The sequence below is a fragment of the Pipistrellus kuhlii genome, unplaced genomic scaffold (assembly GCF_014108245.1).
Source record: "Pipistrellus kuhlii isolate mPipKuh1 unplaced genomic scaffold, mPipKuh1.p scaffold_m20_p_8, whole genome shotgun sequence".
Taxonomy (NCBI): Eukaryota; Metazoa; Chordata; class Mammalia; order Chiroptera; family Vespertilionidae; genus Pipistrellus; species Pipistrellus kuhlii.
In genome coordinates this window covers 28,150,398-28,173,453 of record NW_023425584.1, presented here as the reverse complement: position 1 = coordinate 28,173,453, position 23,056 = coordinate 28,150,398, and the positions used below count along the sequence as shown (strand labels likewise).

At 47.1% G+C, this 23,056-nt stretch overlaps 1 protein-coding gene across 2 annotated transcripts in view; it reads right to left on the bottom strand.

Annotated features, from left to right (window-relative positions):
* Window positions 1-1,584: 1,584 nt before the first annotated feature.
* SPOCK1 (SPARC (osteonectin), cwcv and kazal like domains proteoglycan 1) overlaps window positions 1,585-23,056 on the bottom strand; it is a 430,304-nt gene continuing 408,832 nt past the window's right edge. For both annotated transcript variants that reach the window (XM_036424283.2, XM_036424282.2), the window contains 5 exons: window positions 20,963-21,079; window positions 17,558-17,779; window positions 12,508-12,570; window positions 5,609-5,746; window positions 1,585-4,805 (listed from right to left, as the gene is read on the bottom strand). In XM_036424283.2, coding sequence (XP_036280176.1) covers window positions 4,618-4,805; window positions 5,609-5,746; window positions 12,508-12,570; window positions 17,558-17,779; window positions 20,963-21,079 — 728 coding nt within the window. In that variant the 3' untranslated portion in view covers window positions 1,585-4,617. The remainder of the gene's footprint in view (window positions 4,806-5,608; window positions 5,747-12,507; window positions 12,571-17,557; window positions 17,780-20,962; window positions 21,080-23,056) is intronic.

Here is a 23,056-nt window from a genome sequence, read left to right as displayed (position 1 = left end):
GCACAGAGGAGACTGTCAGGAAGAAAGCACGTGAAGGGAGGAGGGCAAGTGCCACTGACATTAGCATGAGGCCTGGAAGGAGGGATCAAGAGGGAGGTGGAAAGCCAGGGAATGAAGGGGAAAGGCACCAAGGAAGACAAGCTGTAAGAAGGCGCAGGAGCCTTTGGGTCAATGTGATACCCACCAATCTCTATTGTCCCCCAGTCATTTATTTGTCTATTGTTTTCCAGGAGATAGTGTCACAGAGCAGGCACCAGGGTTTATTCACATTTATATTCCTAGAACTGAATGGGGTCCTGCCCATAGTGACATTTGTCCATCCAACATCTAATGAAATATATAAAGTTTGTTGAATGAATACATTTTGCAATCTGCCTCTTTCCTTGAACCAATTTGTCAAAGAAAATCTTACAAGTGACAGAACTGGCTAGGAATTGTGGGAAGGCGCTGTGACCTTTTGCTCGCAGGGTATTAGCTAAAATGGGAGAACTGCCTTGAACAGGCCTAGGGGGCACCACGGGGGCTCAGCTGTCCCCGCTGTGCTGGGAGGACTGTGGGTGTGTCCACAAGAGCTGGCTTCTTTTCAGCGCACGGGCAGCCATTCCACAGCTTCAGAGCAGCCACCATTCCCCTGGTATTAGTTAACCAGCAGGTCTACCGAGCACCTTTCCATGAATGGTCTTTCTGTAAATTGTCTGTGCGACCCAGTCCATGGGATAAAGGAATTGAGTCATTTATAAGATAGTCTGTACCTTAGCCTGTGGTGGAATTTCTCACTCAGAGTATAATCCTATATAATAAAAGCGTAATATGCAAATTGTCCCCTCAACCGGGAGTTAAACTTCGAGTTCAACCAGGTGGCAGGGCTAGCCAACCTCCTGCATCCCCTCTTCCCAGCTAGCCTGGCCCAGATCAGCCCCAATTGGGGCCAGGCCATCCAGACCCCACATGTGCATGAATTTCGTGCACTGGGCCTTTGTTTAAGTCATAGACACACTGGCCTTAATAATGCATAATGGTGGAGAGGAAAGAATTCCATTCCTCCTGGGTGCTTTGACAAGCATCTCGTGTTAATCCATGAACTCAGGAGAACTCAGAGCTCAGTGTGCCTGGAAAGGAGAGAGTTTTCGTTTGTTTGTTTGTTTGGAGAATTGGAGAATGACAGGAGGGAAAGAGTAGGCAGAAAAAGTTTAAAGTCATAAGCAGGAAAACAACAGTGAAATGTGATAGGTAAGGACTAAGTAGCAAAGTTGAAACCTAAGAGAAGTGAAAGCAGCAAGAAGGAGGGGCAGGAGATGTAGACCAGCAGTCGCCAACCTTTCGGACCTCACAGACCACCAGTGCGGGGACCACCAGTGGGCGACCGCTGGTTCAGATTGAGTGCCAGGGCTGGAGGTGCCAGGTGTGCCGAGAGGAGAGGGGCAGTCCAGGTAGGACCACCAGCAGGTCCTCCTCCCTTCCTGTCCAGAAGCTGGGACAGAGGAGCCCACGTTGGCTCTCCCGTCTGCCCACACTTCCCAGAGTTCCCGTGTGGACACGCTGCGAGTCCACATCCGAGCTGACAGAGCACACACACGCAGATGCTGCAGACAAATTAAAATTTACTGAGACAGACAGAAATGCACCTACTCGGGACTACAGTTAAGCAGTTACTATTAACCAAAGAGTCATGTTCACATTCCAGATAAGTCTACGTCAAAAAGCATTCAGAATTTACTAGTTGTCTACATCACTATTCCATTTACAAGAGGGACAGCAAACTGACACTGGGATTTGGTGGCTCTCGTTACAAATGCTACACACGGAACAGGGACACACATCAGCGACATTGAGAAAAAGGTATAAAAAGACCCGAACCACCCACTGCAGAAAGGACTCTGGGATGTTACTGTACAGTGTGGCCAAGATGAAAACAAAAGAATGGAATCCTGGGCGAGGCAGAGGGCAGACCTGGGCAAGGCATCGTCATTCCCTGCTGGGCCTGGGGAACGGGCCTACAGAGGGGACACCGATCCAAAACCTCATATTCCACATGGCGTGGCTTCCATGCCTAGAATATCCGTGGACACAAAAAGACATCGATGTGGCAGACACCTAAGCATGGTGGGAGAAAATTCTAGGATTTAAGTTGGATGCCAAGGAAAGAAGTCTTTATGAAATATGAATAAAATTATTAGCAAAGAAGCTTCCAAAAATGAGCGAGGATTCAATGCCCATCTCAGACAAGGGACTAGATAATCACAGAAGTATTTTCATAATAATTTTTATGGATACCTTGTCACTACCTAAAGGACTCCTGCCAAAGAAAGGAAGCAACAATTCTCCTTCTAAGGCCAACGTAACTAAAAGAATCTAATCTTTAGTAATGTTCACAAGTGGAAATCATTAAATATTTTAAAGAATCTAGTGCTGCCATGCCAGTGTGAGGCACAAGAAGTGGCTAATGGGGCTCTGCTGTCCCGGGATTCTCCTGGCAGGAGGGCTTCTTATGTCATATTTTGATGAGCCAGATACCTTCTTGGAATGCCTCTGAAAAGGAGCAGCTCAGCACTTCCTGGGAACCGACTCCTGAGCACTCTTCTCCATCATTAAGCTAATGTCAAGGAGCTTTAAGTGTCTTTAATCTGACACTTGTCATAAGATAATTAGTTTTGCTAAGGGAAATCAATTTGTTGATTTTAATTTCTCCTCTCGTGCATTGTCCCAAGCTTGGAGGAGACGGTGACAATGGTTTTCTTTGAGGGCCTACACTGAGATTTTTTTTAATGTCTTTTTTTATATACTCTCTTGTAATTTAGCTGCAATGAAGCACCTGTTTTCTAGACGATGACCTCAAAGTTTTGTGCAGGTTAGGAAAAGAACATTAACAGGGAGGTGAGGGAGTTGCGATCTGAATACCGAGCTTACCAGTGACCTCCCTACGTCTGGGATCCAGGGTCCTGGCTACCCTTGCGTCTATGGGGCCTAAGGGATTCGCTACATCAGGCTTGTTCATTTCCCATCTGAGACTACAGCCACTTTGTCCAGGTTGGAAAAGGCTAGCTGAGGTGAGTAGGGAAAGTACAGAGAAATGGGCATTTTGGGGTGGACAGTTGGTCAGCTGCCACTGCGATCATGGTTTGGCTGAATCCATTCTTTTTTTTTTTTTTTTTTTCCTGAGTTTACGTCTTTTTGTGGACTAGCTGGAGCTTACAGGGACAGGAAGAAAAACAAATGTGGGGCAGAGAGCCTTGCCGGGTGGCTGGTGGGGCACCCAGGTGGCCAGGTGCTGCAGGGCCTGCACTGAATGGCAGGGGCCACGCTGAAGACTGCTCTTTGGTACTCATCCTGGAGCCGGGGGCAGTGACGACTCCACCAAATGTTACTGAGGGAAAGAAGCACAAATGGCGAAGGGCTTTCTTCATTCGGACCTTGACACTGATGTGGGTGAGGGTGTGGAGACGGGACTGGCTCTGAAAGTCCAACCCTCACTCTGAAGCTCTTTCTAGGCCTCGGTGGGGGATCCTGTATTGCTTGTGTCTCACATCATGATTTGTGGATGGAATTGGGGGCAAATGCTAAACCTGGAGTTCAGAATCCTAATTTTTCTTCTCCTAAGAAATACGTGTACTGACTCTTGGTGAGCAGGGGCATGTGGCCATGCCTTAGAGAAGCCCTTGGTAGGCAGGGGAGGCGGGACCCTGGGCAGACAGGATGCTGCGCCCGGGGCTTCGGGTGGAATGAGGGGAATGGCTTGTGAAGCGGCCCACGCGGGGTTGCATGGTTTGGGCAGGACAGGTGAGTTCGGCAGACAGAGGCCCATCCTAGTCAAAGGGGCTCCAGGAAGGACCCTCCTCCGCCTGCAGCTACCAGTGCCAAGTGTTAGTGCAAAAACGGACCTGGGGACACTTTGTTCCAGAATTGTGATCCGGGTTGGACAAGCTGTCATTGTTTTCTGAGCGGGTGTGAACCTGGCTTCCACACACGGTCTCTCTGTAAATGTGTGCATATTTACACATACACACACACACACACACACACACACACACAGAGAAGTGTCCAGAGACCATTCTTAATAAAGAAAACCAGTTCCCCAAAAGGATTCTTGACTGAATTAAGGCCGTTGTTTGTAGGAAGCCAGATACAGTGACGGGAGTAACTAATTTTTAACAACACACACCAGGGGTGGCGGGCGCGGGGGGGAAGGAAGGACGGTGTGGCGTGTTTCCCACGACATCCACGAGACAGAAGAAAAGCACTTAGACACCGTAAGGCGGGAACCATGCTGTACAACCACTGGAGTGGGGAGTCGGGAAGGGTCTTTGATGTTGAGAGGGTGGGGCTCCCTGCACCGTCAGAACCCCACGTCCACCACATGCTCGCTGGACAAGTCTCATGGGAGGGGAGGAGGCTCTCCTTCGGCAGCCAGTCCCGTCCAAACACCAAACAACACCTTCCTCCCCACACAGCCCGCGCACAATCGGAAAGCTCTGGGAACAGGGGTCGTCCGGATGGCAGGCCCGCCGGAGAGCAGCAGGGAGGAGAGGCCGTGGTGCGCGGAGTCTGAGATACAGATGCGGGACGGGAAGGGACCTGCAGTCTGTGCCGGCCGTGGGCCGTGCCCTCTCCCCGCGGGCACTACCATATGTAGCCGACCTCGTCCTCCTTGTCGTCGTCCTCGTCCTCATCGTCCTCGGTCGCCCGGGTGTGCGCCCGCAGCCTCCCCGGCTGGTCCTTGGGCCCCGGCTCCCGCGCGTCCTCGAGGTCGTCCAGCAGCACCACGGAGCCGCCGCTGCCGAAGTCCCCCGAGGTCTCCTGCTCCTCTTCTGGCCACGCCGGAGGGGGAGAGGCTGAGGTGAGTTTCTGCTGAACTCATGACCCCGTCAGGGGCCCCCTGCACCCGACTTCTCTGCAGGGCTAACCCAGGCACTGCGCTTTCCAACGCGGAGCGTCCCTGCCCAGCGGGGGCTAATCTGCACAGCACAGACCCTGGCTTTGTTCTGGGGGGAGCCCAGAACTCCTGAGATGCTGCTGCCTTCTCGGAGGGTTATGATCCTAATTGAGAAGTGAAGGCAACCTGAGTTGTTCTTGGCCAGCAACAGGTCCTGACTGTCAGAAACTGTCCTCCAGTCCAGTGGCCACAGTGAGGACCGGCCGCTCCAAAAACAGGCTATGCACAATCTCATGCAGTTTCAGGGAGGTTCTGTCTCCCCACATCAGTGTTTCCCAAAGTGTGGTACGCGTACCCCCAGGGGCACGGGAAGAGTTTGGCGAGGGTACGCGTTGCACCGGAGTTTGGTGGGGATATGCACTGCACCGTGCTTAGCTGCGCCTAATTCTACGTTCTCATGAGTACGAGGGGTACTCAGCGTTACGAAAATTATAGAAGGGGTACATGTATGTCAAAAGTTTGGGAAACACTGCCGGGCCTACATCACGGTCCTGACTATTACTCATGTTGATTGGGCCTAAGGGGTTCGCTACATCAAGCTCATTCATTTCCCAGCTGAGGCTAACTTCAGGGGTAAGGCACTCACGGCAGACAAGTCACCTGTTGAAATGTTTTTACTCAGATCCTAACACAGCAAGGACCTATGGGTACCAGGGGTCACCGAGGGCCGATACTCACCACAGCTCACAGCGCCCTGCTTCCTGGAGCCCGCCAGCTCGTTCCCGTACTTGTCTACGCACCAGCACTGGCCAGTGCTGCCGTGGCACTGCGTGGCTTTGTAGTAGCCCTCCTCGTTACAGTGCGGTACGAATGCTCCTGCGGAAGCAGAGAAGGGGAGACACTCATGGGCACTGCCCTCTGAGACTCAGCAGAGGGCTCGCGTGGCAGGCGTGGTACTTGCTATAGGGCTAGCACAAGGGTGGCTGGTTGTTACTTAGTCAAGATTACAGGGCCCCGAGACTCGCTCAAGGATAGATAGGAAGCACATGCTATCCATATGAACTTTTACTTTTAGTGTTTTTTCCCAGATTTACTGAGATACTATAATACACTTACACTGCATCAAGTGTACGGTGCACAGCATAATGACTTGACTTACACTGTGAAATAGTTACCAAATAGGTTTAGCTAATGCCCATCATCTCCTATAGATACAAAAAAAGGGAAAGAAGGTTTCCTTGTGATGAGAACTCCTAGAACGTACTCACTTAACAATTTAGATCATACCTCACAGCAGTGCTAACGATAGGCATCATGTTGTACACTGTACCCCTGATACTTTTGACTGGAAATTTGTACTTTTTGGCACCCTGCTTCTCCTGTCCTGCCTGTCTGCTCTCTTTTTCTAGGAATTCTTTTTGTTTGTTCATTTTTATAAGTGAGACCATACAGTTTTTGTCTTCCTCTGATTGTTCCACTTAGCATAATGTCCACAAGGTCCATCCATGTTGTCGCAGTTGGCAGGATTGCCTTTGTTTTTATGGCTGAATAATATTCCATTGGCTGTATATTCCACAGCTACTTTATCCATTCATCCATCCATGGACTCTTGGGTTGTTTCCTTGTCTTGGCTATCTTGTATATTAAAAGGCTAATGTGCAAATCGCCTGAACAGTGGAAGAACTGGTCACTATGACGTGCACTGACCACCAGGGGCAGATGCTCAGCACAGGAGCCGCCTCCTGGTGGTCAGTGTGTTCCCACAGGGGGAGCGCTGCCCAGCCAGAAGCCCCGAGCTGGGCTCACGGCTGGCGCGTGCAGCAGTGGTGGTGGGAGCCTCTTCTGCCTCTGCGGCTGTGCGGGGAGCAGCCCTAAGCCATCAGTCGGACATCCCCTGAGAGCTTCCAGACTGCGAGAGGGCACAGGCGAGGCCGAGGGACCCCTCTGAGTGCACGGACTCTGTGCACCAGACCTCTAGTTGTAAATAATGCTACGGTGAACATGGGGGAGCATATATTCTTATGTGTTGATGTTTTTGTTTTCTTCGAGTAATATCCCAAAATGAAATTGCCAGATCATATAATAGCTCTATTTTTAATTTTTTAAGAAACCTCCATACTGTTTTCCATATGCTGCACCAATTTACAATCTCACCAATAGTGTACAAGGGTTCCCCTTTCTCTATATCTTCCCCAGCATTTGTTATTTTTATGATAGCCATCCTATTGGGCATGAAGTGGATCTGATTTGCATTACCCTAATGATTAGTGATGTTGAGTACATTTTCATGAACCTATAGGACATTTGTATATCTTCTGTGCAAAAGAACTATTCAGGTCCTTTGCCATTTTTTAATTGAATGATGATGTGATTTTTGCTATTGATTTTTATGAGATCCTAATATATTTTGGATACAAACCCCTTACAGATATATGGTTTGCAAATATTTTCAATTCATAGATTCTTTTCACTTTGTTGACGGTTTGCTTTGCTGTGCAGAGGTGGTTTAGTCTGATATAGTTCCACGTGTTTGTCTTTTATTTTGATGTTGTGCTTTAGGTGTCATATCCAAAAAAACCATTACCAAGACTCAGGTCAAGGAGCTTTGTTTTCGTTAGGAATTTCATGGTTTCAGGTCTTACACTTAAGTCTTCAATAAAGTTTAAGTTAATTTTTTTTGTGAGTGGTAAAGGATAGGGGACTAGTTTTATTCTTTCACATGTAAAAATTTACCTTTATTGAACAGACTGTCTTTTCTCCACAGAGTGTTGGGTACCTTGTTAACCATACATGCAGGGGTTTATTATTGGGCTCTTGATTCTGTTCTGTTCCATTGGTCTCAGGGTGTGTTTTTATGCTATCTGGTTTTGATTACTATAGCTTTACAATGTAACTTGAAATCAGTAGTGTGATGCTTGTTGCTTTGCTCTTTTTTTCCCTCAGGATTGCTTTGGCTGTCATGGTTTTTTGTGGCTCCATACAATTGTAAAAAATGCCATTGGAATCTTGATAGGGACTGCATTGAATCTATAGGTAGATGATTTTGGGTAGTATTATTAATTCTTCTAATTAATTATTAAAAAGAGTATAAGGTACCTTTTGATTTTACCATGCCTTTGTTTTCTTTGGTTAATATCTCATGGATTTTAGTATAGAGCTCTTTTGCCTCCTTGGTTAAATTTATTCCTAAGTATTTTATTGTTTTTTATGTTACTGTAAATGGGATAACTTTATTACTTTTTTTCAGATAATTTGTTGTTAGTGTGTGATAGAGCCATATATTCCACCACCACCACCACTACCTCCCCCCTCCCCCCCCCGCCACTATTTCTGTATCAAACTAATGAATTCATGAAATTAGGGCATTTTTCTCTTTTCCCCACAAAGTGAGAATGACCTCTTCCATAAAAATATTTTGGACCTGGTGCATATTGGGGTAATGAGTAGCATTTTGATTTAAATTAATTTCATGGTTTGTTTAATCCATGTTGTCTCCTGGTTCTTTGTGTCTCAGATATGGTCATCATAGTGTCTATTTAAAGTAAGTTTTCATTATTGTTAATAATTGGTTGATAGCAGTGGCTCTAGAAGTGTTCACATAGGACCAGCAGCTACAACATTGCCTGGAAATGTGTCAGAAAGGAGACTATTGGGCCCAACCCCAGACCTACTGTACTTGAAATTGTGACATACTTAACCCTCCGTGTGATTCTGATACACACGGAAGATTGGGAATGGCAAGTTTGCAGTATTCTGAGGTTACATCCCACTTCTAAATCCACAGTAGCATTTGAGCTTTCAAATTGGCAACAGTTGGTCTATGTCATTGTTTTCTGCTTTAGTTGTAATCATTTCAGCTTATTGTGGTGTTCCTAAAGCTTCCTGATTTTGTTAGTTGTGTTTTTTATAAATGCATTTGAAGCTGTGAATGTTCCTCTTAAGTTTCACTGTGATTGCCTCCCTCCAATTTGGGTACACAGTGCCTTTCCTTTCAGTCAGTTCTAAATGTTTTGTAGTTTATACTATATTTCATCTTTGAGTATTTACTTATTTTTAAAACCCAGATGTATGGGGTTTTAACAATCTCATTTTTGACTTCCACTTTTATTGGTTTGTGGCAAGTGAATTTGGTCTGTGATTGTTTTTGAGATTGGTTTTCTTGGCATAATCTGTGGCAAATATTTCATGTGTGTTTGAAAACACTAATTTCTATGCTGATGTAAAGGAATACATGTATGTAAATGCTAATTAATCATGCTATGCAATTCTTCTCTCTGCCTACTTGAACTGTAGGTTTTAAGGAGAGAGCTGTATTTAAAGTTTCTATTTATAAATATGGCAATTCCTCCTTGCAGTTTTGTTTTAGTCATGGGTATACCAATTGATGATGTCACATAGTAAAAGGTACATTTCAGCAAGATGATATTGTATTTTTGGAATTCCAAACAAAGTGGTTGTTTCCATCCAATTTTAACAATGTTATAACAATGAGTCTTTATTATCTTAATTTCAGATTTGTGTTTTATATGGAACTCTTTTCAAAAATGCAAATCAATAGTCTGAGTTAGGTCCATTCATATATATTGTTATTACAGATAGGTTTGCTCTTATTTCTACCTCTATTTTGTATTTTCTATTTATTTATTTTCCCGTTTTCTGCTTTGTGTTGTATATTTATTTTCTTCTATATTTTATTATCCTTAAATTTACCAGAGAAGCATATTTTTACTTACTAGAGGCCCAGTGCAGAAATTCATGCAGGGGGGTTCCCTCAGCCCAGGCTGCACCCTCTCCAATCTGGAACCTCTGGCTCCTAACTGCTCACCTGCCAGCTTGGCTGATAATCCCTAACCACTCTTCCTGATCGCCCCGAACTGCTCCCCTGCTGGCCTGATTGGCCCCAACCACCTCTGCCTCGGCGCCTGGCACCCTGGCTTTGTCTGGAAGGATGACCGGAAGATGTCCAGTTGACCTGGTCTAATTAGCATGTTACCCTTTTACTAGTATAGATAAGATGTAAAGTTAATCTATGTTTTGTTTTCTTCCTGAACAAATCAAATTTAACATTTTTACCACTTTTTCTCACTGCCACCAACACTCTGAAATCTTATGTTCAGCTTGCTATAAAAAAAAAATGTTATAGCGTGTACATGTAGACTTAGCTGCATGTCTTTCTCACAGTTAATTCCTCTAGGATTATTTTTATCTTCTGCAGAGCAAAGCATCCGAGTGAGATTCAGTACGCCTGGGACTGGGCACATCACTGTCATCACACTGGAGCATGCTCGCGGGGTAAGTGGCTTTCCAGGTTGCAAGTGTTTCCTCTCAGCACTTGGAGATATGATTTCTTCAGTCAGTATTGCTAAGCTGATTCTCATTGAGCTGCAGATAATCCTTATGGCTGGTTTAGTTTTGGTTTTTCTTAGGGTGCCTGTCTGATGACTGCTCATCTTTTATGGGGCTTCTCCTGAGCGAGTGGACTGTCTGCGTCAAACCTGTGAAGACAGGCTTCAGCTTGCTATTGTGGTTTCCTACTCCCTAGTTTTATTTCTGATTTTTTTAGACTAAGTTCCTTTTTTAATTTACCTCTTACTTTTTGGTATAGACCCCAAAATGAAGTGTGGCCAGGGAGGGAGAGATTTTTACTACATGAACCTGGGTTTGAGCCCTGATCCAGCTGACAGGAGGGACTACTGTAATCACTCCTGCAGCAGGCTCCTCAGCATCTCGGATGGGCAGAAAGCCATCCCTACATGACAGGCAAGCCTGTTGATGCTGCAGTGAGACAGGCGGTGCCCACACTCCAACTTAGGGACTCTCTCAGCACTCCCAAGTCTTCAGGGAGGAAGTAAAAATAGATGCTTTCAGTTACCAAAATGCAGATTCATGCACAGAGGCTCAAATAGGACCTGCAAAGGAGAACAAGCAGAGAGCTGGAGAACGTGGTTGCTCTTTGAGCTGCAGTTGGAGAACAGGTGACTAATAAACCAATAAGACAGCATTGGGCTGGGCCCGCAGGTGAGCAGGAAGCAGGTGCTGCTCTCTGCCTATAATGTGACAGGATGGCCACTCTTTTAAGTAACGATAATGGATTATAATGGCAGTCATTGTAATGGATTAGGATTTGCTGTTGCTTGTTTTGTCTGTATTCAAGGGCATTTCAATTTTAAAAAAATAATGTATTACATTAGAAGATTTCACCATGAGAAAAATAATTTGTAAGCAGGTAGACAGTATTTCTATTCGTCAGCCAGACTCATTGCCGTGTGATAGCAATGTGGTAGGAAGGAAGCCTAGAAACTAGGTGGACTCATATCTGGAGAGAAGGAGGCATTTCAAGTAGATGAGCTCAGATAATGGGAGATGTAACATGCTATCTCAGACCATGTCTTATGTCTCATGCGTTATGAATTAATGAAGCAGTAAGGAGATATCACACCCAATGGAAACAACTACTTTAAAAATAGCATTATACTCGCTCCGTAAGTACCTGTGGGTATGGGGCACATCACTCAGACCCAAGTGGCCTCCCACGTGGAGGAATCAGGTCAGTAAGCACAGGTCCCACGGGAAGACCTGCGGGGGGAGGGGGTTTCTCCACTCGGCCTTCGGGTCAGAGAGAGGCCTTCCTGTGCTCACATGGGGGAAGAGCCTGGGACCAGACAGGTCAAGTTCCCAACTCCGGAGTGTCAGGTGTGCCGAGTTTGAGGCGAGCAGTGAAATAAGTAACTTTCAAAAGGGGAAGGGAGGAGTGCGAACTCTGAGGGGTCAGGAGGGGGAAACAGCCAATCTGTGAAAAACCTGCCCATTTCCATCAGGCAAATAAACCTCTGCAGCGGCAAGCTGCCTAGGGAATGCGCTGCCCTGAATGCCTCATAAGAACGATCCTGAGTTATTGCTGCAGCTGGTCAGATGGTTTTTAAAAAAGGAAAGCAAATGCTTACTCCTTTTTTCCAACAATGAGTTGTACCCACCTTTCGGGGCTGGCGTGGAGCTAGAGGGAGCGTGTGCTCCCTCAGGCCGGCTCTGCTTCCCCCACCTCGGCCAGGCCTGCACGTCTGGGAAATCACACAACCCACCTGCTTCCACCTCATCATTCGGACAAAGAAAGGAGAAGAAATGTGTGCTGTCCGGGCCAGGCACCTTACACTTCTTTTCGAGGGATCACGTGAGCATGGAAAGAAATATGCTCACGTCCACTCACGTCTGTGAGTCCTATCTGATAGTCCTACGAGGGAGGATGGCTCATCTCCTCCCTCAATGGGCAGCTTGAGCTAGGAATACAGGAAGTTCTATCATTTTAGAGCTGGAAGGAACACCCGAGAGCTCCCTTCAATGGCTGTGCTTAAAAGAAGAAAAAGCAGAGATTTGCTGGAGCCCAAGGTGAGGGGAGAGACTCCAATCCTGGCTGCCTTGCCCACCAGCCTGGCCTCTCCTCTTGCTAGTTTTCAGCCAACTCACCAGCCCTCAGGCCGGGCCCTGCTGAGTGTGGCCTAGGACCAGGTCCCTGGGGGAGACCTGCATAGGGTAAAGTGAGGCATTCCCTAACTGAATAACCATTGCTGTGCCCAGTATCACTGCAAGAGACATGTTGCTTCAATTGGTTATTGAAATGAGTGGCAAGACACTGTACTTACCCAGCAGGCTTTTCCCCTTGCTCAGCTTCTGGATCCTGCTCACTTCATTCTGGCAAGGGAGACCTGCAATGGAGTGTATGGAAATCAGGGATCATCCCTAGCCACTGGCCTCCCTCCTGACAGGAAACGCAGACAGCAGCTCCCCTGGGAGTGGGTTACTGCAACTACTGTTACTGCACAGCAAAACAAATCCAGGCCAGAGTGTTACTAATTAAAAGGACAAAACTCACACCATGAGATACTTAAAATAGTACTTGGGGGCTCCTTGTACGGGAATTTTCTTCCCACCACCATCACCAGGTGACTAAAAGGTGATTTGCTAACAAGCTTTCTATAGGGAAGTAAATAATGAGCTGAGGACCGACACTTCCTGGTGGGTATGTGTTCAGAATCCACAGACTAGCTAACCAGAGGGAAGGGGACAGACACGGAGCCCACACTGGGTTCTGCTGAAGAGAGGAAGCGGGGTAGACTGGGCCTCATGGCTTACTACCCAGGAGAGTACAACAGGCCTCGCACAAGCCATCCAGAGAGACAGCAGCATAACTTTCAGCTGAGAGCTTTGGGCATGTGTCTCAGTCTCCGAGCCTCAATTATAAAACAGGCTGTTATGAACGAGCACAGAACCCTCAGTTCTCCATGAGAGAACCACACGGCTAAGCAGGGCATATAAAAAGGTATCACACTCTTTTACTCCCTAGAGAAGCTTCTTCCACTCAAGCCCAAAGAAAGGTGACTTCCCAGGACTCACCTGTGCAGGCCCTGTGCCTCTGGGAGGCCCTGCTGGCCCTCATGGGTCTCTGAGCACAGACAGAGACGCTCCAATCCCCAGGGACCTGGACTACCTCTAGGGCAGGTGCTGGGCCTGGACAGCACCTGCCACATCTGTCCCCTGCGGGTCTCCCAGTGTCACCAGGCCTGCTGCTTGTTCCCCGAGAGAAACTGGCTCTAAAATACATTGTGTTTACTTCTGGGTTTGAGATACCAACTGAAATGGAAAACAAATTTCATCTGTGATGATTAAATTTGGTGTTTACTGTGATAATGAACATTTACTGAATTCGTGGAATGTACCAGACAATGTCCTAGAACTCTGCATCTTCATTAGTTTAATCTTTATAACAACCGTGTAAGGCGCTTAGCAAATAGAAATTCCTCTCTGTGGAAGGCACGACAGGGCAGAGCAGCAGCTGTGGACAAGGGAAGACGGCCCTGGAGAGAAAGGCAGGAAGATCACACCATCCCGATAGTGTCCTTTAAAACAGGACTCATACTCTTAGGCTTCTTCCTCCAATTGTGCTCCATCCTGTGGTTTTAAAAATTCTGCTTATTGAAAGGTGAAAAAAAAAAAAAATCAGACTGAGGCCTGCTAAAACACTGCTGCAGGGAACAGAGGAAAGCACAAAACTCCAGGTAAGAGCCGCCACAAAACAGGTTTGCTGCTGAGCAGGTGAAAGCCAAAGCCCAGCTCTCTCTCTCTGTGGTCAGGGCTTCCCACGGAAAGGAGACTGCAAGGCTAGAGTTAAATGCACAGATGCCAAGGGTCAAGGATGAAAGTGACAGAAAGAGGACAACTGAGCAACGAAAGAAGCACAGGCTCTGTCTGCAGCTCCGGGTTCGATGCTCAGCATCCACCTGCAACCAGTCCTCCCCGAGAAGAGGGTGACCCAACAGGACTAACCGCTCAGCAGAGTGACAGGGGCTGAGAGAAACCGAGACACGTCCTAGGAAATCCGTGCCCTTAAAGGTGAAGAATTCCAGGCAAAATGGTTCTACCACCAGTAAAAGGGAAAACAATTGGTGTGTGTTCCCATTATTCTGTACTTACACCCAGTGCTGGGAGAATGTTTTAAAAAGGTATCAGAAAAGAAACTGTAACTCCAGGAAGTTTATGCTTAGCATTTTTGCTTCTGAAAAGTCTAAAACTCAAACTCGGCAATAAAATTAAAGAGAAAAAAATCAAAACCAGTGAACAAATAATCCTATACATGACAGTTTAAAAGTGGCTCTAACAATTGTCTTGGGCCAAAGAGGCACTGAGATACTTAACTGCAGAGCTATCTACAAATTAGCCATATTGGAAATACCAGACACCAATATGGAAGGTCTACAGATCAGGAAAAACTTTGGGGAAAAAATTTAGCCTCAAGTACATAATAATGAAATGTGGAAGGAAAATGAAAACCCCAGAACTGGGTTGGGGTCAGGGACAGAGATGGTGGAGACCTAACAAAAAAATAAAGCAACTTATTTAAGAAAATGGTAGAACCAGTGCTCGCTTCGGCAGCACATATACTAAAAGAAAATGGTAGAACCACACAAAACGAGAAACACACGGAAAAGAACTACCACAAATTACTGTGTCAACTCACCCAGCCACAGTGTGGGTCCTGCCGAGAGGGGAGCCTGCCTGACACCCCAGGTCCAGGGAAGCCTGAGCCCCGAGGCTGCGCTCACCAGGCTAAGCCTGACCGCTGGCTAAGGCCGCGTGACTTCGTAGGAACTCAGGCCCAAATCTGTCACTAAGCTTCCCGCTGAACCACTGCAAGCATTTCTATTGAAGTAGAAAACATGGCTATTATTTAACATCAATTGGGAAGTACTAGCAGATGTGATTAGAGAAGAGAAAGAAATGAGGTATGGAAATTGAGAAGGAAGACAGAAAATCAGCACTGTTTGCAGATGCTATGACGGCACAGCTGAAACATCCAAGGAAACCAACCAGGAAAACCACTTACCCACAATGAGAATTTAGTAAGGTGGCGGAGAACAAGTTAATACTGAAACCACCACCAGCAAGGCACACAATGAGAAAGAAATGATTTCATTTCCCATGGCAACAACAAACACAAGGATGTAGAATGTTGGTGAGAACAGAACCGGTGGTCGGCCTGGTTTATAGACAGAACCTGTTCTTGGGCAGAATGGTTCACTTCCACAGCCATCAGTTCTCTCTATATTAATATCATTGTGCCTGATTCTAAAAAGAAACCAGTAAGCATTTTCTTATTGAATAAACTGATTCTAAAGCTCCAAATGTATGAGAACATCCAGGAAAATTCTGAGAAAAGACCAATGGCAGCAGAGGTTGGCCCTATTGGATATTAAAACGGACTGTAAGACAACTGTAACTTGAAGTTTAGAACTAACAAATATTCAGTTCAATTAATAGGACGGAATAGACGGATATACACGTAGGAGTTTTCTATGACAGAGGAAGCATTTCAAATCCGAAGGAGAAAGATGGTTAGTCAATAAATGTCGGGAGAGCCACTGGACAGCCGTTTTCGGACATGGCTGGTGGGGGCTGGGACCCCACTTGACTGTGCAACAAAAAAATCTACACTGATACAAGATTTCAACACACACACACAATCCCAAAGGCGGTGAAGGAAACACACAAGAGAGCGGCTGTACTATCTTAAAGTGGGAAACAACTTTCTAAGCTTAATTTAAGCTTTGTGGCTGCTAAGAGGCCATAAAATAAAAGATGGGGAAATCTATCTTAAAATCTAACATTTCTCCCTAGCTAAAATACAGTTGAAGCTGGGAAAAATCACTTGCAATATGTATGACTACAACAGTCCTAATATCCTTAGAAATAATTCTTATTAAAAACAAACGAACAAGCACAAGAACCCAATAGAAAAATATGAGGCATTTCAGGGAAACTGAAGAGTGTCGCAAGCAAACATAAAGAGGTTTAGCCTAAGCCATCACACGGTAGATGGAGTCCAGAATGATCACACAGTTTGTGAAGAACGTGGGCAACGAGGTATTCTTGTGTATTTCTTCATGAGCGTAAAAACTGCCCTCTTTGGAGAGCAAATTGGAAGCTGCTCAAACTTAAACACGTGCATGGCCTTTTGACCAGTAATTCTGTTTTTCAGGAATGTGTCGTGTAATTCTATAAACATACACACGTATGTACTTCTCACTGAGTGCTCTTCTGTGATGCCTACTTATATTTTCTGCTGTATGTGTACTGTTTGTGCATTCATTCACAATTTTAAAAAAATATTTCCATTCATTTTTAGAGAGAGGAAGAGGAACATTGATGCAAGAGAGAAGCTTCTATCGCCTGCCTCCTGCATGCCCACACCAGCCATGGAGCCTGCGGCCCCAGCATGTGCCGTGACCGGGAATCCACGAGGCAATCCCTCTGTGCGCCAGACAACACCCAGCGGAGCCACACTGGCCAGGGCAACACGTATACACTTTAAATGCCTTAATGTTCACGTCCTTCCCTTTCCCAGGGTGGGTTCGGACAGCCATGCGTATGGCATGTTATCCTGAGGACCTGACCTAAGCTGGACCAGACTTCTCTGGGTTTGAGATTGGCAGCGAGTTTCTGCTGGTCCTGAGAGCTGTGGACCACCAGACCTGGGCACCCCGCCTGCCCCCTGCTCCCACCCCACTCCAGGAAGCTGAGACAGAAAAATAAAGCCAGACCTGAGATCTCTCAGGGAGTCTCATAGCTCCTGCTGGATCCCTGAGCTGCATTCTAGTCCCTCGTCTGCACAAGTGAGGCTCACTCTCCTGACGGGTTACACAAGATGCCCCTGTGTTCTGTCCACGTATTCCTCAAAGCCTGCCTTCTTTATTTCTTCAGTTAGCCAGAGTTTATTTATAACCGCAATATCCTTGTCTAAGATACTCAGTATAAGTCCTACTATCCCAGAGCTGACTCCTGGTTTTTTCTAAGGGGAACATAGAAATCCATGTGACAGTGGGAATTTCCCACAGCCATCTTGAGAATTAATGTTGCAAAGATTTCCACACCCATTTTACAGAGGAAAAGGCTGAGGCACAATATAATTAAGAGATTTTTCCCAAAAGGAAAATTTGAAATAACGGATTCACTGATTATGCTCTAGGGTTTTCTAAAATACATGATAAAAACAGAAAGAAAATAAGAAAAAAAGAGCCTTTAATGGACTGGAGGCTTTACTCTCTAGCCACATCCTCCTTCCTGCTAATCTCCGCCTCCCCAGGGTGCGGTTCTGCCGGCCTGGCTGCCCTGGGCTCCCCCAGCCTCCCCCGGCCTTACCTCCCGGCTTCTGGAAGCAGTAGCACCACTCATTGTTGGAGAGCTTGCCGTCCTTAAAGGAGTCACAGGAGTTGAAGAGAGGCTTGATGCAGGGCTCGTACTTGTCCAGGTAGATGGCATTGATCTCCGAGTGGTCAAGCAGGAGGTCATAGTTCATGTCCAACTTGTTGAACATCCAGCCCAGGGAGTCCTTGCAGATGGGCAGGATGCTGGTGTCAAACCCTGCGAGGGAAGGTGCGTCAGCTGCCAGGGCCTGGATGCTCCTGCCCGGGAGGAGGCCCAGTGCCTGTCCCACCTTCCTGAGGCTGTTCCCCTCTAGGGGACAGTTTCAGTGGCACTCTGCTAGAATATGTTGCGGGGTGGGGGGGGCGTTTAAATGAAACAATTTAAAATGCACAAAACCAGAAGTTAGCATCTAAGGAAAATATGTTTAAGGGGCACAAATCTCCAATGCTCATTTATCTGTAATGTAAGTATGGGTTTTCATTTACAAGACTTGCCTAACCCGGGTGTGCCTGAGAGAAGAATGTACACAGGGTGAGTAAGAGAACTAATAACAGTACTGCAAACTACGCTTTGACATTTAGGGAAATAATTGTAAAAGGACGGCAGTAAGAGCGATCACGTGGCACAGTCCTGCACTGCTGACCTTCCCAAGCAGCCTCAGTTCCTGTGCTTCTCTTCTGCTCGCCCCTCAGAGGTACATGAACTGGAACCAAAACTGACTCAGACAATAATTTTATTTCCCTGGTGGAGGAGGGGTTGTTTTCTTAAAGAAATACTTGTAGCCGCAAAGGAAACTGTATGCACCCAAATAAAAACTTTGCTTACCATTTGGGATTCTGAGTCTACCATAGCCAAGCCGCAGAGAGGGCATGCCCCAAATCTAACTTCTTCCAGAGCCAAAAGCACTCGTGATTTCACATTATACCACAAGCTAGATTTCTAGGACTAGTTTCATCTTCCCAGAAAACTGAGACAAAGGTTCACTTTTGTCTTACTTTGAGGAACCCTTGTAACGGTCCTGTGAAATAATTCTATATCCGCTTTACTGACAGATGAAAAAATAAAAGCTCAAGGTCATACAATTGTGGAGCTGGGATTGGAACCCAGGGAGCCCCGCCCTGAGTCTACACTCTCAATCCATCCTCTCCCGGGCTGCCTCCGCCCAGCAGGATGCATGACCTTCTGTTCCGAGGACATCCAGCTGGCCAGGTGCCCTGTTTGGGGATGGACAGTGCAAGTTGAGTGGAGGAACACAGTGGCATTAGCGAAGGGTCCTGATGAGGTTGATAATCCCACCCACATCCTGGTCACTGGGCTTCTATGTACATCACCCGCTTAGTACAGCGTAAGAGCAAAATATGCCCTCCTTTTTTAAAGCACTGTGTTTACCAAAGGGTCTCCACTACCAGAAGCCTCCCGCTCCTGCCCACCCACACTCTGTTAGAGCCAGTGCTCCCCCAGTGCTCCCAGAGGCCCAGGGCCATTCCCCTCCGTAGCCTGAGCTGGGACAGGCGCATAGTAAATGCTCAATAAAACTATTTGTTGAGAGAAGTTTTCTAGCTCCCGCAAAGTTTACCGCTAAAATCACAAAAGCCTTTCCATTTTTATATGTATTCCTCTTGCTATCTTAGAACACATCTGAGAACATCTTTTTCAAGGACAGAGACTGGGGACACAGTGTGGCCTCTCATTTGATGATGATTACCCCGGGGGCTACCAAATCTGAAAGATAATTTATCCCAACACCAAGTGGCTCCACACGTGTTGTCAAAATACTTTATGCATCAGTTTCATAGGATATTAAAATATCCTGGGAAAGAGGAGTTTACTGCTGATTGCCCACCAAGAAGAAGTGCCTAGAAGGGCCAAGTCCACTTCTCACCTAGTAGGAAGGTTCTAGAAAAGAAGTTCCTGCATCTGATATCTAGGGGTGGGGTGGGGGGACAGAGCAGCCCTCCTAACTGGGCCCAAGCACATGGGATGTCTAGGGTTCCCTGGCTTTGGCCTCAGCCTCCCTGGCCTCTATGCCACACTCCCCTCTGCTCCCCTCACTCCAGCTACTTGGGGCCATCAAACCAGAAGCCCCTCTGGGACTCAATCAGCTTCCCGCCAGGGCAGCTTTGCCCGGGCTCCCAGTGTCTACAGAAGGATCCCCAGACCGCAGTGGCAAGGAGCAGCCCTCCGCACGGCGAAGTGCTCTGGGAGGATCCCAGGGGAAAGCTGCTCCAGACCACCTGTGGCTCACCTGTCCACACTCCCAAGGAAGCCCCCAGCGGGAATAAAAACATACCTACTTCCCCTTCGCCAGACACAGACTCTGTGGACACGTAGATCCCGGAAGCAAACACTCTCTTTCCTTTACCTCAGAAGATCCAAACTAGTGGAAGAAGTGTCCGCCCCACCAATGTTCCCTATCAGTATCTATGGCTCTGAACAGCAAAGAATAACCAAGAATTAAGGGGAACATTCTTCTTCTGGCTGAAGACCTGATGCTGGTTAACTGGGTCCCAACAGTTACAAAGCTCCTTGTCCTGCACTCACTGTATTGTTGACTAACCCCCTCTGTGTTGACGGCCACATGTGGAGAAGCATACCTCCTGTGGAGAAGACATCATGGACAGACTCTGTCCAAGTACAATGTGAGAATCGGTTCTGAGTGTTCCCTTGTCTGTGAGGAGGCCCTGCAGTTGGGTGAGGGGGTGAGGGGCCCCTGGCTTGGAGTGTCTGTGGGAACGAAATGCAGTCTCGTGTCCACTGAGACAGATGATCAAAGGTGTTTGCTACGATGTTGTTTAAAAGAGCTGAACATTAGAACAACTTCACGGCTCCAAAGGTCGGCATCAATTACATTATATCCATAAAATGGGATTCTCTGTAGCTATTACAAGCAGAATCCTATTCAACAACAGAAAGGTAGCTGCAGTGTATAGCTAAATGATAAAAGATCATACAACAGGCTGCAAAGTGTTATGTAAATACACACATTTTTTCCCATATGACAAGGAAAATGTATCAAAACATGCCTAACAGCTGCTCAAATAATGGCTTTATAGATTCTTTTTGCATTTATATATATATTTAATATATTTCCCCAAATGTGTATACTAAACATACAATAATTTTTCAACTACACTTAAGTTACTTTATAAATTCAGATTCCCAACTATGGATCCAAAATTTGTATAACTATTGTATTGTCCAGATTCTAAGGCATTTTCCCCTCCACTATATTTTAATATTTCTGAAATTGGGACATATTTTAAGTCAGCATGAATATTTAATGTAGAGTATCTTTGTTCACTCCCAAAATGCTGTTATTGCTAATTCAACAATGTCTGCTAACTGAGAAAACGTGGTGGTTTGAAATGAAATAAATTAGCCAGAGTGACGTGGTCTTACTGCCTTGGGCCGCCTCGGAGCTGGTGGGCTTGATGACCCTGTTGGCGTCCTCATGAAGGGCTCCGAACCAGTCCTTCAGCCGGGAGGCGAGGTTCCTCAGCTCCTTGTCCGTGCAGGCTGGAGAAAAGCAAACGGGGGATCAGTGCGGCCGTGGGCTTTCCCCTCCTTAGCGCTGTGTCCTTCCCATGGGGTGCCACCATCTAAGCCATGCCCAAGAGAACTCCCCTCCAGCCACCACAGAAATTCTTACCCCCACTCTGATAACCCCCAAAGGTGCTGCGGTCACAGGTAGAGTCTGTGACGGACCCTGGGCTCCTAACCCGTGGTGGCTCGCCGTTGTGCCCAGCCTAAAGCCAGTCACAGATGCCTCTGCTAACCGTAACACTGGCTCTTGCAGTTGGCAGCAGATGATTTTTCCCACTAAACTCACGCCCAAAGCCTGATGCTCAGGAATAGCTATGCTCTCGGGGAGAGTCTGCCTGGGACACCGGAAGGTCCGGGAACAGCGGGTTCTCAATTCTGTGTTAGCCCAAGGTTTGGGTCTGTGGCTGTGGTCATTTTGCTCGCCTTTGCTGACTTCACCTTCCCCCTTAGACACATGGATGCCTTGTCCATGCAAGAGTCCTTTCTGTTGGAGCCCATCTGTAACTATCATCTGGGGCCAAGAATACTCTTTCTGAGAACAAGAAGAAATCTGGATGGATGGATGGATGGATGGATGGATGGATGGTGCAGGCTGCTGAAGGTCTCATGGAGTGCTGAGATAAAGCTTGAGGGAAGAAATCCCGAGGGAGGGACCACAGTGCAGAGAATGGAGCCGACATTCCCTGGATCCCTGATGTTGGGTATTGAGAATCCTGGCAAAGGGTCCAAGCACTGAGCTGCTACCAAGATGCATGAAAACTTGTAATGGATTTAGTGACCTTTAGCATTTGAAAGTACAGAAATTAGAGACTTCAGGGACCAAAATCCCAATAAGTTGAGAAGGGATGAAGAAGTGAACCCTACAGCTATAATTTTCCCCAAATTCTAAAGTTCAGGAGACAGGCTGTGAAGCAGCCAAGCAGGAACACTGTTACAACACAGAGCCCAGGTCTGAATGTCTCCAGGTGCTCCCAGGACGAAGATTACAGCTGAAATGTACCATGCACAGGCCAGCAGACACCCAGGCTCCTCTGGAAGGCATGGGGCAGCGACCAACGCACATACGTCTGGCCAAGCTCCTGCCCCCTCCAGGGAGTGCAGGCTCGCACTGGGTTGAGGTACGAGCTCCCGTTTGCCTCCCACTGGGCAGGGTGAATCCCCATCATCTAGACTAGGGGTGTCGAACACAATCAGAGAAGGGGCCAAAATCTAAAATCCAGCCTAAATCGCGGGCCGAATGGTTTACTGAACAGTCATAAACTGTCATTGTGATGGAAACGCAGCGGAGTGCAGTGATGACAGCGCGGTGTGGGCCACATTGCAAGGCCTGGCGGGACGGATTTGGCCCGCGGGCCTTGTGTTTGACACATGTGATCTAGACCCTCTCCTCATTCTTAGTCTGCTTCCAGGTGAGCTGCCTTTCCCTCACCGGGCGGGCTCGGTGGGGAACAGGCAGACTTGCAGACCTGGGGCAGGAAATGTTCCCCACTCTACCCTTGAGGGCAGGTGAGCAGACCTGGGCTGGGTTTTGCAAGCTCAGCCCTGTCTCCATGGGAGCCGCCTTCATTCCAGCAGGGATCCAAATCCAAACCCTGCAAAACATGGTGTGGTGGTGTGGCCATTGTTTAGACGCAGCTTGCTAATGACCTCAAGACACTGCCTTGTGGGTACAAGGAGCAGACTGACAGCTATCAGAGGAGAGGGGCTCGGGGGACTGGAAGAAAGAAGGGAAGGAACTAGCAAAAACAAAAACGTAGATACATAACACACAGACATAGACAACAGCGTGACAGCCAGAAGTAACGGGGGCGAGATGGAAGCGGAGGTAGGAAAAGGGGGGACATGTGGACTGAAAGAGGCTTTGCTTGGCGCAGTGGGCACACGATGCAGTGTGCACATGATGTTCTGTTGACTTGAACACTTCAAACCTGAATGGCTTTGTGAACCAAT